The sequence below is a fragment of the Miniopterus natalensis genome, chromosome 7, assembly GCF_054644295.1.
Source record: "Miniopterus natalensis isolate mMinNat1 chromosome 7, mMinNat1.hap1, whole genome shotgun sequence".
Taxonomy (NCBI): domain Eukaryota; kingdom Metazoa; phylum Chordata; class Mammalia; order Chiroptera; family Miniopteridae; genus Miniopterus; species Miniopterus natalensis.
Window position 1 is genome coordinate 64,982,086 of NC_142087.1, and position 15,331 is coordinate 64,997,416.

Here is a 15,331-nt window from a genome sequence, read left to right on the forward strand (position 1 = left end):
ATGTAATCATTGAGTCGGTAAATATTAATTGAATGTCAGTTTAGAGGATATAAAGATTAATAATACCTCTATCATGCCATTATGGTGATTACACTTCAGAAGGTAAAATCAGACTAGGGCATAAATAAATTTGGGGTAAAATATAAGTACCCGAGAAAAACATAGATACTGTCCATGTTTAAGTAAAGGAAAAGGGAGCATGACAAAGAATTCTTGCAAATGCTAAGAACATTTCGTCTCCATTAAATTCACCAGTTTATCATGAACAAGGATAGGTACTACTCATTTTATAGATTAAAATGTATGAAACATTTCTCGAATGCTGCTTCTAAGCCTATTGTGGGACAGATAGCTTTATTATTATTATTATTATTATTATTCATCTAAGACATCTAGAATAGTGCCCTGACACAGAACAGCCGTTCAGTGAATGGTTTTCTTTGAATTTCTCACATGATAGAATATTCACTTTTTGATACAATAAACATTCATGATAAGGGTTGTAAAGAAAACTGTGTAAGTTCTTCCTTCTTTCATGAGCAGTGGGACAATCAAATGCAGGCAAGAGAAACAAGATGCCTAGAAAATCCACAAAGATAAATAAACTCCTTTGTTGATAGAATTAACTCACTGAATGCCATTTGGTAATGTGAATCTGTGACACAGGGGCTTAATTACATACAGCTAGGGGGGGGAAAGTGGTATTTCTTCTTTTCACCTTTTAAGAGATAAAGATTGCATTAAAGGATTTAGCAACAGGAGTGACTTAGAATGACGACCTATTTCGTCCTGAAACCATGCAGATCCTGAAATGCACAATATCTTAAGCCTTTAAAACCACTCTAGGAAACCTCCTGTGTGTTTTTATTGGTTTCTCTCAGAAGGTTATTGCCAGAAAGCTGTGATTAAATGTCACTATTTGGTATCACGGCCGGTGCTCTCTTGCCTAATAGTTTTGAGGGCTCCCTAGGTAGATAACCGGCCCACCAAGTGAGTAAAAATTAACAAATGCAGTTATTTTTTACCTCTCCTGGAAAATTTTAAAGTGCCACCTAGATCAACCTAGCTGTCAGTATGAGCTGTGAAAAAGACATTTCCGAGGGTTGTCGCCTCTCTTTCGGACTCTGGCAGTAACACCTCACCTTGCTTTGTTCCTTTTAGTGCCAAGTGCCCCACCTCAGAACGTCTCGCTGGAAGTGGTTAACTCCAGGGTAAGTTGTGGAAATGCTCACCGTTTGTTACCTGTACACGTGTAACTTTTGCTCAGCAATCGCGGGGTGAATGGCATCCCCTCCTGAAGAAATGTCCCAGAATTTCTCAGTGACTGGCATTGACCCCTCATCTTCTTCCACCACACTTGAATTAAGTACAGGGAGAATATGTTTACTTTTACACTTGATTTTATAGATGTTATAATGATTAAACAGGGGAATGAAAAAGGTCTATTTACTGACACTTCCCAGTAATATTCTAGGTGGAACAATTGATAATAAGAATAAATAAAACACCTCCTTCCACTCTCTCTGAAAAGCAATGGAAAAAATATCCTCAAGTGAGGATTAAAAAAGAAAAAAAAAAAAAATGAATGAATGAAACAATTGAAAGACTTTGCTTGCTGACTGATTAATTAGAATTGAATGCTTCATCATGGTCTTTATCCTTACCTTACGAAAATAGACGTCGAAGGCTGTTCTTGATGTCCAATAAGGTTATATTTATGTCCAATACTCATGTATTATGAGTATTGATGCCTTCCTTATTGATTTATCACAAGGAAGTAGTAATAGAGCATATACAGTAGACCAAACTTAATGGCAGTAACTGCTACTTAAAACAATGTACAAATCTTTGCCATATTTTGCAAAAATCTCTGATGTAGCCATATTTCGGTGACTTTGATCAGATTTTACTTGATGTCCAATAAGGTTATGAAGCAATGGATAATGCTTGCCGGTCTGCAAAGTTGATATAATTTTCAAAAGGGTTTACATTAGGCTAGTTATAGCTGAAGAAAAGAACCTAATGCCAGAAGTCAGCTTTCTAGAAACATCTCCTTATTTCAAGTGTGTCTCAGGGGTGAAAACCAGCCCAAACCCTACAGTAGAGAGAAGCAAACAAGGATTGGTCTGACTCAGCTCTGACAGGACCTCGCTGTCTGCACTCAGGGAATCACTTCGCCATACCTGGGCCTGGGTTGGAAGGTTGGCCTAACTGGTCTCTAAGCTCTGGAGACAGCAGGGGAGTTACGTGGGTCTTCCAGAAACTCATACTCTGGTGTTTAACCCTAGCTTTCCCTTTGAATATCTGTATGTGATCTTAGAAAAGTTTCAAAACTCAACAAACATCAGTTTCTCTATTCATGTATTATGAGTACTGATGCCTGCCTTATTGATTTATCACAAGGAAGCAGTAATAGAGCATATACAGTAGACCAAACTCAATGGCAGTAACTACTTTTTCAAGCAATGTACAAATCTTTGCCATATTTTGCAGAAATCTCTGATGTAGCCATATTTTGGTGACTTTGATCAGATTTTACTCTCATACGAATTTATCTTTTGGAGCTAGTGAAATGTCTGTAAAATTGTTAGCCTTTTAAGCAATACATTGGATATGAAGTAGTGCGACAAATTTAAAATGAGAAGGAATAAAATAAGTGAACTTATGGGGGAAAAAAGCTAACAGAAAATAACCATAAATAAACATGACCCTAAAAAGTACATTGTTTGCCTCAACAATAAATGTTTTACAGATGCACCGCTCAAATTAAGAGATTGCCAAATTAAAGTAAAAAAGATTTCTACAGTTATTGTAGGTTGTCAATGAATGAAATTTGGAAAGCATACTGTAATTTCTCTTTTTTAATGACTCATTTTTATTGGCATTTTTATCCACATCACATCTTTCTTCCAGGACAAAACATAGAAATTGATATGAGCTATTTTATGTGTGTGCTTCTATCCCTTAAAAGCCTACTCCAGCTAAGGGTGAATGTCTTTTTCTGAAATGTGAATAAGGCATTACTGAGCGACCCTGGATGCTGACTGTATTTGAATATGAGTTTATTACTTTCCTAGGAGGAAATTCTTGGATTGCAAAAGTGACTTTTTCAATATATCTATATATCTACATCTACATATGTTTATCTATATCTATCTATATATCAATATCTATATCTATACACACACTATATATGTCTGTCTACCTATCTATTACCTATCTACCTATCTGTCATCTATCTATCATCTGTTTATCTATCATCTATTTACACACACACACAAATACCACAGCCCTTACTCTCCTATAATATGCAGTGCTTCCAGCACCCCAATACAAACACCTCTGTTTCTATCCTCTTGTAATTATCTTCGGAACATTGCACTGCTAGAAAATTTATCTTGTTCATTAGCTTCTCGGAATGAATGCAGATGGCCTAGGTGCCGGAAAGCCTCTACCTCTCCTTTCCCTCCCTTTGTTATCTTATTTCCTAGCTTTTAAGGAATTATAACTTATAAATTATTTTCCTTGAATTGTTACCAAAAGGAAAGAAACTAGATGATCAAAACATTTTTGTCATTCCCAATATGTTGATGCCAAGAAAGACAAAAACAGTATTCTATTTTGATAGTCTTCTTTCGTTTGAAACAACAGTTCTCAAATATACTGATATTTACACCTGACTAATACCATTTCAAGAAATAAAATTTACTTAAAAAGAAGCAGTGTAGTTGAATAAGTATTGTATTCTTTTAGACTAACAGAATTATGACTGTTATGTTATTTGTTTTACTTAGGATTTTTATTTAATATAGAAGGAACAGAATCCTATTTTAAAATGTTATTCTACATCAAATTTGCAGTTATAAAACATAATTGATCATTTTATTGACAAGCAGTGAAGAAATTTGGTGGTTCTAATATTTTTGCCCAGAGATGGCTAGGATTTCTGTATATAAAACTGAGAAGTCACATTTATAAGTACTTGTTAGGGTTATGGCCACTTGAAGCCAGTTGGACCAAGAAATCATGATCAAGTACCTTATACATTTAGGTAAAAGAACCAGAGGAAATTTGTTACTCTTGTGCTTGAAAATGGAGTGTAGCTGTAACCACAGAAAAGACTGTGTATCCTTTCTGCAGGGTAGGTGTAAACACAAGTTTGGTTTTGAAGGAATGACTTACACTATAGATACTAGTTTTAAGTAATAATAAGTCATGAATAGATGGTTATATGTTGCACTAAAATTTTGTTGACAATAAATAATACTTTTATAAGGCAAGAAAATAGTACTTTATAGTATGGGCTTTAAAATGTGCCTGTTTTATTAAAAAATACTTTTATAAGAATAATTTGCTTAAGATTTTACTTTGAAATTTAATTATGATTTGAAGAAATATTATAACTTAAGTAGTTGACTAGCATATAAAGCACAGGCTAATGGAATGCAAAGAGTTTATTAAGTTGCGACTTAAGTATTTGCCTGTGTTCCCACACAAAAACTCTGGGAATCAGATCATTTAGAGAATCTGAGGTTCAAGATTCTTGGGCTCTTTTACTACCTCTTTGTAAAGTCACTGTATCTCAGTTTCGTTTCTTTATTCAACATTACTATGTACTTACCAAATGTCTAATATATATATATATATACACACACATATGTATATATATATATATATAGACTGTTATATATATAATACTGGGTACTATATATCTACTATATCTATCTATATCTATATCTGTGTATAATGCTAAAGACATGAACAGGCTTTGCCTCTATGGAGCTCACCATTTAGTAGGAAAACATGTCATGAAATTCACTTTTTATCTAATCACACTTAACCTATTCCAACTCTTCAAAGTTGACGTTATAGCCTCATTGATAAAATCAGAGAGTTGGAGAGATCATAGCTGAAATCTCTCGTGGCTCCAACATCTGTAACTGTGTTTCCACTTGTTAGGTTCTCAGTCATTTTAACTTTACAGAATTAGAGAAAATGGTACAACTATATTAGCTAAAATATATTGAACATAACAGACAAGTTCAGATATTTGTCAACTGAATGCTAGAGGGTGATTGTAAGGAAGGAAATATTAAACTGAAATTTAAAAAACAATACAAATACCACCCTGTAATAGATTGTTGTACAAGTTTAGATTTTTTAAGAGCAGAATATTGGATTCCCCTTCTTACATCGATGCAGACCTCTTTATTGCTGAAACCTTTATCCTTGGCACCAGGTGCATATGTGTGGATGTCATTGGGCTGCATTTCTGAAAGCTGGTACCCAGTTAGTCATTCACAGGTCCATAGTGTGTGTGGTGCCTTCTCTGCAACAGTAGAAAATGCGACTGGTTTCTCCCTGCATCTTAAAGCATCTCACTCCCTGGGTGCCAGCAGGATTTGGCATGCTTAAATAACTTGAAAATTAGTTTAGCGATCATACAATTCCCTTCACCCAGATACTACCCAAAGGGAGAACTTAAACAGCTACTTTCAACTCCCAGCAACAAACTGATCATTTTGACCCCAGATGTTTTACCATCTTTTTTTAAAAAGAAAAAACAATACAGAGAAAATCTAAATGTGGTATCCTGGGGTAACTAACCTCAGAGGGGCATGCTTCAGGAGATGTGGTGTGACAGGTGGGTTTAGGCTGAGGTCTCTGTCTCCTGTCCTTGGGCTAGTTAGTGATAATTCTCCTTTCAACAGAAGTAATAGCCAAGTGAATAGTGAGTGAGTCATTTGCATTTGACCCCCATCTGGGACACCCACTTGTTAGGTACTGTGAGCAAAAGTGTGAAAATGAAGAGAAGGGGAGGAACTAGAAGAATGGAAAACAAAGAGGGAATGGGAGTTATGACGTTCGTTAGCAGGTCCTCTGTGGTTTCCTGTCTGAAATTTGGGTTGTCTTCTCTTGGCTGTGCAGAGGGCACTTGAATTCCCATTGCTCCCTCCTGCGTACACCTCCCTGAAAACCTTGACACAGGTGACCTGGGACCCCCCGTGCAGGCTCACCACACTTCCCGTAAATGGCAGTCTCCCTGCTGTATGCTATATAGAGGCATGTGCCTCAGGTAGCTCTTGAAAAAAAATCATAAGTTTGATTCTTTCTGAATCATCCTAAATCCTTCATAAAATACACTTTGGGACTGAGTTTTGTGGAGCCAGAGCTCTGAGTCCTTCCCTCACAAATATAATGGGTTTCTGCAATGGATTTAGTGTGGAGAAAGAAGATACATGGGAGACCCTAGATGATTGGTTCCGTTTCACAATAACTTAGAAACTGGCATTTGCTTACTGATGGACAATTTAAATACGATAATGCTTTTACTCACAAACACTGGTATTTGTGCTCAGTCATAACACACAGAGATTTCTGTTTGAACACAGTGCTTGGTACAGTTATCCATCAATTCAGTTAAAGGAGACTTAGATCTCTGGTGTTTATTTTATTGACTCCTGATTGATTCATTACCTGACTGTTCTTTGAACATAGCTAATGTCCAGGGAATTACAGCTGAAACAGTTTGGGGAAGGGGATGAGGACAGGAGCATAGTTATAAGGAAGGTAATGTTTCCTGATAGTCCTTACAGTGTAGTCTTTCTCTTTTTGTCTTGAATTTGTAGAATAGACTGAATATAAATGTTTATATTTTATTAAAATCGGACCACATATAGTAATTTATGAGACTCTCCCAAAAATAAAACTGTGCTTGGTCTGTAATTAGGATAGAACCATCTTAAGATACATGCTATTCTACTTACATTTTAAAAAATTGATAGCTGCTTTATTGGGTTAAAATGAGAGAACAAAATTTACCATTTTAACCATTTTTAAGTGTACAGTTCAGTGACATAAGTATATTCACTTTGTTTTGTGACAGCCACCACCCTCCATCTCCAGAACTTTTATCTTCTCAAACTAGCACTCTGTACCCATCAGCTATTGACACCCCATCCCTTCCCACCCCCCACCCCCCCGGCCCTGGCATTCTACTTTCTGTACGCTGACTGACTTTATCAAAGAGTGAGGAAACTAATTCAGGGGAACATTTTTGGTCACAGCCATTTAGTATATCTTCACAAAGAATTTTGATGAAGAGTCTAAAATATGTGATAGAATACCCTTCTCTTTTGAGTTCTAATCCCACTTTAATATCACCTTGTAATTTGTACTTCATCACACACATTTTCAATGGCTCCATTTCTGGTTGGCTCCAAAGGCAAAGCTCACTTTAGCCTTTCCAAGAAGTTTAATGAGCTTTCCCTCGCATCATACATTTTTGAAAAGTGGAAGGTTTAATAATGGGCTTAAATTAAATGAACCTAGGTCTAGTTACAAGGTCTCTGATTTTAATTTAGTTCATGGAAGTTTCTTGTATAGTTGGAATGATTGATTAGTTAGAAGACATGAACAGGTTCAGTCCTGCCAGTAAGTAAAAGCAGTTGCTAACCATGTGATTTGTTTTAGAGGAGTTGAAACATTTGCCTATAAGCAAAAGATATAATTCACTAATGTAGCTTAAAATGTTGTTTACATTTGAAAGCAACTGTTAAAATACAAGTACTTCATCTGAAAGATTACAGGCATTAGCATGAGTTATTGTAATTAACATTCTTAAAACATATATAAGGAGCACATAATAATAATAAAAATAATAGGCAATAACTAACTTTTTCAACAGGTATTTTGGCAAATGTGAGAAGCAAATGTGTCTGGCAAGTGTGAGAAGCAATTAAATCAGTATTTCATTTAATTCTTATAACAACCTTATAAGTGTTATTCATTAAACTAATTTCTGGAATACTAACTTTGAGCTGTGCATATTGCTGAAAAAGCTGCATGATGGTGGTCCAATCTCCTTTCCAAGAGTTTACTTACATTCAAGGACAGGGAGATAGACTGATAAGCAAACGAAGACATGAACAACTGACACCATAGAATGGAAACTTCTCTGAAGAAAATTAAGCACAGTAATGTGCTAGAGAAGAACTTAGTTTAAATCAGATTCTCAGGGAAAGGCCTTTTAAGGAGACGACACTTCAGCTGTGACAAGACATGAAAAAAGGACCAGTTTGTGCACATTCAGAGCAAATCATTTCAAGGAACACTAACAAGTAGTGTAAAAGTCTTGAGAAGGAAACTGTGTACGTGATTGTGAACCTGAATGGACAGCAACTCAAAGGGATCACAGATTGCTGGGTCAGGGTCAGGTCATGCGGGGCTTTATGGGACATGGCACAAATTGAGACCTCATTCTGTGGATGAAGAAGAAGGTTTTTCTAAAAGGGAATGGTCTCCTTCAGCTTTCTAAAAGGTCAAATTGCTTTGAGGAAAATTATTGGAGATTGGCAGAGTGCAAGCAGGGAGACCAATGAGGAGACAATTGAGTCATCTATGTCGGGTTATTTTAGATGGAACCAGGAGTCAGAACAGATGACTAAAAAGGTAGAAAAAATCATGGCATGTTTTGGATGTACAGCCAATAAGATTGGCTGATGGATTAGACATAAAGAGCAGGGAGAAGAAATGAATCAAGAGTAGGTATGAGACCTGGGCTACAAAAAACTGAGTGGGTGGTAGCATTGTTTAATGAGCTGAGGATGAGTGGAGAAAAAAGTGGCTTAAAGTGAATGATAAATTATTTGGGGGATATTTTGAATTTAAAAAAACTCCTAGAAATACAATCAGGAATGCCAGTTGTGTAGACAGTTTGATATATGAGACTAGAAGTCTGATCACAGGTCATTTGGGACATAGAAATTTAGGAGTCACTGTCATATCAGTGACAGTGAGGGAGAGAATATAATTAGAAATACAATGGCTAAATCTCGGGACACTGCACATTTAGGAGATTCAAGAATGGTGGGAGAAAACAAAGAGGTGTGGTGTCAGGGAAGCCAAGGCCGAAGCATGTGTCAAAAAGCTGGGTGCTGCTCACTGTGTCATGTTGATGAGAGGTTTAGTAAAAGAATGGCAGCAGAGTGACCTATGGGAGGACCATGAAAATGGAGAGTTGAGGAGCTGCCCAGATGATGATTTTTTTTAGAAGTTTTGCTCTAAAAATAGAGCAATGAAATGGATAATAACTTTAGGAGGTGGTAGCCTTGAGTGTGGTTTTATTTTTTTATTTAATTATTTTTGTTGTTTACTTTTTGAGCATAAGAGGGACTGCAACTTTTGGAAATAATGCAGTATCTGGGGGAGCATCTGTCATGCAGGAGAGAGAGTGGACACTGCAGGAATGCAAGCCTTTGAGTAGACATAAAGGTGGAGGGCCCAGCACTCAGTGGAGAGGAAAGGATAGTTCAGTCTTGGTAAGGTGAGCAAAGGCAGAGAGAGTGGGTGTGGATGCAGTTATGTCAGCCAGTCTGGAGCTGGGGCCATGAGAAATATGAAAAATGGTCATCACCAGAAAGTAAAGTCTTGGGGGATTTTAAAACAAAAGATGAGGTATAGTTATTTCAGATGGTAGAAAAAGATCATAATATATGTAAAGTTATGATTGCCAAGCAGTGGGGACCGACCATTTGAGATTTGTTGCCATGAACTTAATGTGAAACCAGCCACCACAATTGTGTGTGTTTTTTTCCCCATGGTTGATTGTTTGACTGGTTGGTTGGTTGTTTGACTGGTTGGTTGGTTGGTTGGTTGGTTGGTTGGTTGGTTGCTGGGCTAAGGTAGGCAGAGAGTTGGGTTTTATTCCATTTGATGTTTGCCAGGGGAGAAGGGGTGGAGTGAGTTAAGAGGGTCTACAAGGGAATGATTAGAAAGAAGACCCATGGACCCTGAATGGTCTAAGGAAGAACAGGAGGGCAGGGGGTGGGGCCTAATGAAAATGCGGTAAGGTTAGTGGATTGTATTAGTTATCCCCATTGCACCAAGAACAACACTGGGGCTTATGGAGGTTAGGGGATGTACCCCAGTGACTCAGGGAGGAAGCAGACATGTGGAGATTGGAACCCAAGCAAGGCTTCTTGGTCATTTGGCCACATTGCTTCCTGTATATATATATAGGGCCCTACAAGGGAAGGGATACAAATAAGAATTCAAAATAAGCTTTGTGTTTAAGTCTGTGTTCTCAATGGGATTAGTTTCTAGGCAAAAGGTAAGGTCTAGACAAGAAGCTAGAAGATGGGTTCATCATCCCAGTGGACATCAGAAGTGTGTGAGGAAAGCAGAGGAAGAGGTGGGTGTGAATCCTGAGAAAGGAGAGCTAAGCCAGGGATTCAAAAAGACCCATTGCTCTGACTTCCCAGTTTTTCCTGGAGTGAATCTACTTGTGAAATCCTGTCCCTCGCAATTGTGTATTTCTCCCTGATAACCTAAAAAACAGATCAGAGGAGATGCAGTTTGTTAAGGGAGCAAAGCTGACAGCTCAACAAACTATATTAAACAACCAGAGAGTTTGTCATTTCCAAATAGAATCCTGGTTTTTTCTCAATTCCAAGTTCTAGAATGTATTTGTTATTAAGAGTTTAAAGGGGAAAAATTGAGATCACAGGGAAGAGCTTTAGCTCATCCCTCAAAGTTTGTTGGCAATAAAGTAAAACCTCTAATTGTTTTAGCAGCTGTGGTGTGGCACCCTTAGAAAATGTGTTAGATTCAGAGAAAATGCAAGTCAGAAAACTGGATATACATTTTATTAACAAACATTGTTAGCTTAGATAATAAACAAAACGAAACCAAATGGGCTTAAATTAGACAAGTATAGAGCATATGTTTCCAGATAATAATAGTGCCATTCTCTAAGAGTATTATTTTAAGATATAGCTGCTTCGGCAACCAAACTAAGTCTAATACAGTATATCCTCCCCTAAACTCATTTTAGTTTAAGCTAATTAAAAAGCCCACTAACATAAGGCAATCTGAATATATATTCTCAGTAAAACTCAACATTGAAATCTACTTATTTCCTATGTTGCTCTTTCACATGGAAAACGATAGCCTCCATTATTTTTCCAAAGCTGTTTAGAACATCGCTCAGTCCACTCGAAAACTATGTGAAATTAGATTCTATGTGAATCTAAGAGCATCATCTTCATGTTTCTAAAACATTTTTTAGGAACTACTATACATTTTCAGTACAAATGGATTTTTCAAATACATCAAAAAGCACGTAAAAGTAGGTTAAAAAGTATTGAAGAACAATTTAATATTTTCAGAAAATTAACTTAAGGACGTGTTACAGATCTAATCTCATTGGAACTGGGAAAGATTACTTGTGTCTTCTACAAATAACTTTGTTTCAAGGTAAATAATAAGAAATTTTGTTTGTTTTTGTAGTAACTCAAGTCCCTCCGACCTAAACATTTTTCATCTTTCAGAGGAATCTATTTGACAGACCATGTTGCATTTTAGCTGAGCAGCAGGAGCTAGTAACTAGATAGTATTCTATTTTAGTTTTTACATGGATAAAGTTAAAGAGACACACACAAAACGGATTTCTATGTGAAGAAATGCCTCATACTGACTTTAAATAAAATTCATCTCTTTAAAATATAAAGCTGACTGAAGCTTTGTATCTTTTATGCATAGATGAATCTACATGTCGCAAAGAATATATGTCTATGTCCCTGGCTGTAATATCAACATGTATTTCTCCAGAGATGTTTGTATTTTAATATTTCCAAGTTGAGTTTTCTTTTGTACTTCAAAGAAAGAAAAATACATATTTGTGTTTTGTTTAGATACTAATGTACACAATTTTCTTCATGAAATCAAATATAATAGCTCTTAGAGGAAACACTGTCAATTAAAAAAAAAAACACCAAATGCTCTCTTAATTTGAAAGTTTCATTAGAAAAAGAGTCAATGAAGAATTTAGAGGTTATTTCTGTTATAAACGGGTAATTCTTCTATGTGTTTATTCATTTGCTTGTTTAATTATCAGTATTCATTGAGTATATACCATGTGACAGACACTAGCTAGTCACTTCAGCTCCACCAGTTTAAAAAGAAGCCTCCTGTGTTGTTTCTCAGTCAGGAAACCTCAGCACCTCCATCCATGAGCAGAGGCAATGAATGAGAAATTCTGACAAATGGCAACACCTCAGATTGGGTAGAATTTCTGCTCTTAGAGAAGAAATTAACTTTTCTACCTTTGATGAAGGGAGCAGATGCTTGCCTGTGGTTTAGAGGCGGGTGGGACATTTTCTGAGTATTCTTCGCTTGATACACTCAGAGAAGTTCTGAGTTGCTGAGGCACCCGGCCTAGGAAGCTGAGCCTCAGCTGCAGGTGGGACTGAAGCTGCCCCTCATCCTGCTGCTCTGGAACTGAAGCTGAGCGGCTGAATCAGCACTTGGGCTACCAGCCCCAACTTGGAGAACGATGTAGGACCAGAGTTGAAGCTCCCAAGCTTTAAGAAGCATACAAATTCCCTAAGCCAGGTGCTTATTTAACATGCAGAATCCCTTCCCCCACCCTCACTCACACACACTCTGATTCAGTAGGTCTCCTGTCTAGGAAACATGCTTCCAAATAGCAGCTTAAAATGTGTATGTGAGGACAATCTGCAGATCCCACAATAATAAAGTCTAATTGGATCAATGACTTCCAAAGTTTTTTTAATACCATGAAATCCATTTATATCATCAATTTGACATGGTACCTTGGTATAGCATGCAAAGGCTAAGATAGGCGAAAGGAAAGATGCTGTCATTGGTCTCTTGGGACGCAGGCCGAGGCATGCTGGAGCCAGCTTATACTGGCTAGCAAGAGTGGTTCTTAATTTTTTAAAGAATTTTGTGAGCCCACTGTTAAACACAATCATTATTAAAAATTAAGTGATATAAATTTATAATTCAATTAATTATATTTTACAAATGTATATTTTAAACCTATCGATTCCTTATAATATTGTTGCAGTTTCCTATTATCTCTGCCTTGAGCTTATTTACAGCCCATCTGTACGGTGGAAACACTGTACAGTGGTGTCCACCTCTGCCCAACTCTGCATGTGGATGTCCCTGGTAGCTTGAAATGGCCCCTTGGAATGTATTTACACCACAAAACTCACCAAATGCTAAAAACTAAGGTTTTATTTTTTTGCTAGAGAGCTAGTTTTTAACATTTATTAGTGTACCACTAGACAGAGTGCTGAGAGGGCCAATGCCTTAGGCCCTCTTCATATCCCTCAGTGGACTCTGAGGCAGCTCAGGAAAACAAACATAGTTAAACAAAGAAAAAGAACAAAAAAACCCAACCTAATTATATCATGGCTGCAAACATGCAGAGGTAAAAAGTCAGGAAGAAGGAATCAGAGGAAGATCAAGGCCTTTGCCATAAACACTCATTTTAGCATCTGGTCATAAGACTAGGAGCCTTGATACTTTACTCATAATTCCAGGGCAAACAGCGCTGGGGCAGACCCCGGGTACCTGGTTTCCTTTTTGTTCTCAGTCTCCTTTACATCATCGTGATTAGCAAGGTGGGAGAGATTTTATATAAAACACCATTGTTTAATCCAGAATGTTGTCCATCCATCTTCGGTGATTGTGATGCATTGCAAACGCTTCTGTACCTTATTTGAAATGCAAGTGACCATCTTGCATAATAGAACAGCATTGAGTATTTACTTCAGCAAATTTACTTACAGACTTTTTCCTACTCACTATCTATAACTTACACTTTTGTCTTTAACACTAACATATAATCGATATGTCCCCAAAGTGAAAGAATTAAACACTGCCATTAATATCTTCATAATGAATATATATCATTTCATTAGCAATAGATTATTTCAGCCTTTAAAAATGAAATGATCAGACTTTTTTTGTGATTTATAAAGCAGTTTTGTTTTGCTTTTTTCCTGAAGGAAATTTAGTATCTATTTTACATAATAATGTATAGTCTTGTGTCTCCCATTTGGGCATTTACTCATTAATTCATTTGTATTGATCAGTTTGTTCAACAAAGAATTATTATGCACCCATGGTTTAACAATTAAATACTGGCATCCCGTCAGAGTCTTTATCATTAAATAACCTGAAATTTAGATCACCGAGGTAAACCATGTGAGTCTTACAAAAATTCATTTATGGTAAGCTAAATAGACAAATGTGTACTTTTTTTTTTCTTAGTTTGAATTAAATATAAAGGGAGCTAATGCTTGACTTAAAATTTTTCACTTAAAAGTTAGAAAATATTTTAAACTTCTATATAGAGATTCAGTTTAGAATACCAGATGAAAAGTTTGTTTCAGGCAATCATTTGCATGCTCTCTCTCTACAATTGACAGCAAATATCTTGACTTGTAGAAAATTTGCACATGTGACATCATGTAGCATGAGGTTTTGTTTCCTGAGCTGTGCATAGATAAGTAGATGTGCCTATTACATTCTTGAATAAATGAGTCTGCCTTCTTCTGAGAGTATTTTCTAGAATCCTAGCTTTGATTCTAGAATAGATTTCTTTCCTCCATTCTGAGAAGGACATAGATATCAGGAACTTTACTATGGGATACAACCTGACAGAGCGGCACACGCAGGAGTCAGATATTATCAAAGAGAAAATATGCTCATTCTCTGACATGTGGGTCTTGTGAGGAACTGACATAGATGGGAAGTGATGCCCTTTACCCAAAGGGAGAAGTGCCTGCCATGCTGTCATATCATATCTGGTTCAAACTAAGTGTCTAAACACCTTTGTTATGATGCTGTTCTTGGGAAATATACTTCTAAATATGCTCTGGCTCTTTGGATGAGAAGTCATAAGTGATTATAAAGTACATAATACCTTTCATAATAAACACATGATAAAAGAAATTTATACTTAGTTTAACTATTAATACCTGTAGCTGTGAAATGGGCAATGTCTCCACTTAATGCCAACAACAAACTATTCTTTGCCTGACTTTACAGAGAATTGTGACTAATGATATAACTGGTTTGAGGAACCTGTTTTCTCTAATGAACTTGAACCTTATTTCAATCCTGAATTTTATATTTGATGGACAGTTTTCAGAGCCCAGCAAATAACACTTATGTATCAGTTATATTCAAACTTATGAATAGATTAATATGTGTGGGTCTTACAAAAATTCTATTTAATCCTCAAGATGTTAGATGGGTCTTTTAGTATTAACAATTTTAGTTCATTTCACTTTCACTAATCTCTAGTTTCCTTTATCACACACACACACACACACACACACACACACACGCGCCCAAAGAATCACCAAGAATTTATCTTGAACCTATCATTTTAATTTTGTTGATTAAAAAATAAATGCTGAAGAGCTCTTAATGGCCTGGTTCTCCAATCCTCCACCTGTTATATTTGAGTTCCCTTTATAACACCTTCTTCCAGCTCATGCGTGAACTGCTC

The 15,331-nt window shown here is 36.6% G+C and overlaps 1 protein-coding gene across 1 annotated transcript in view; it reads left to right on the plus strand.

Annotated features, from left to right (window-relative positions):
- Positions 1–15,331, plus strand: part of DCC (DCC netrin 1 receptor) — a 603,848-nt gene that overhangs the window by 367,762 nt on the left and 220,755 nt on the right. The window contains exon 12 of the mRNA XM_087819312.1: positions 1,162–1,211. Within this exon, the coding sequence (XP_087675438.1) occupies positions 1,162–1,211 (50 nt within the window). The remainder of the gene's footprint in view (positions 1–1,161; positions 1,212–15,331) is intronic.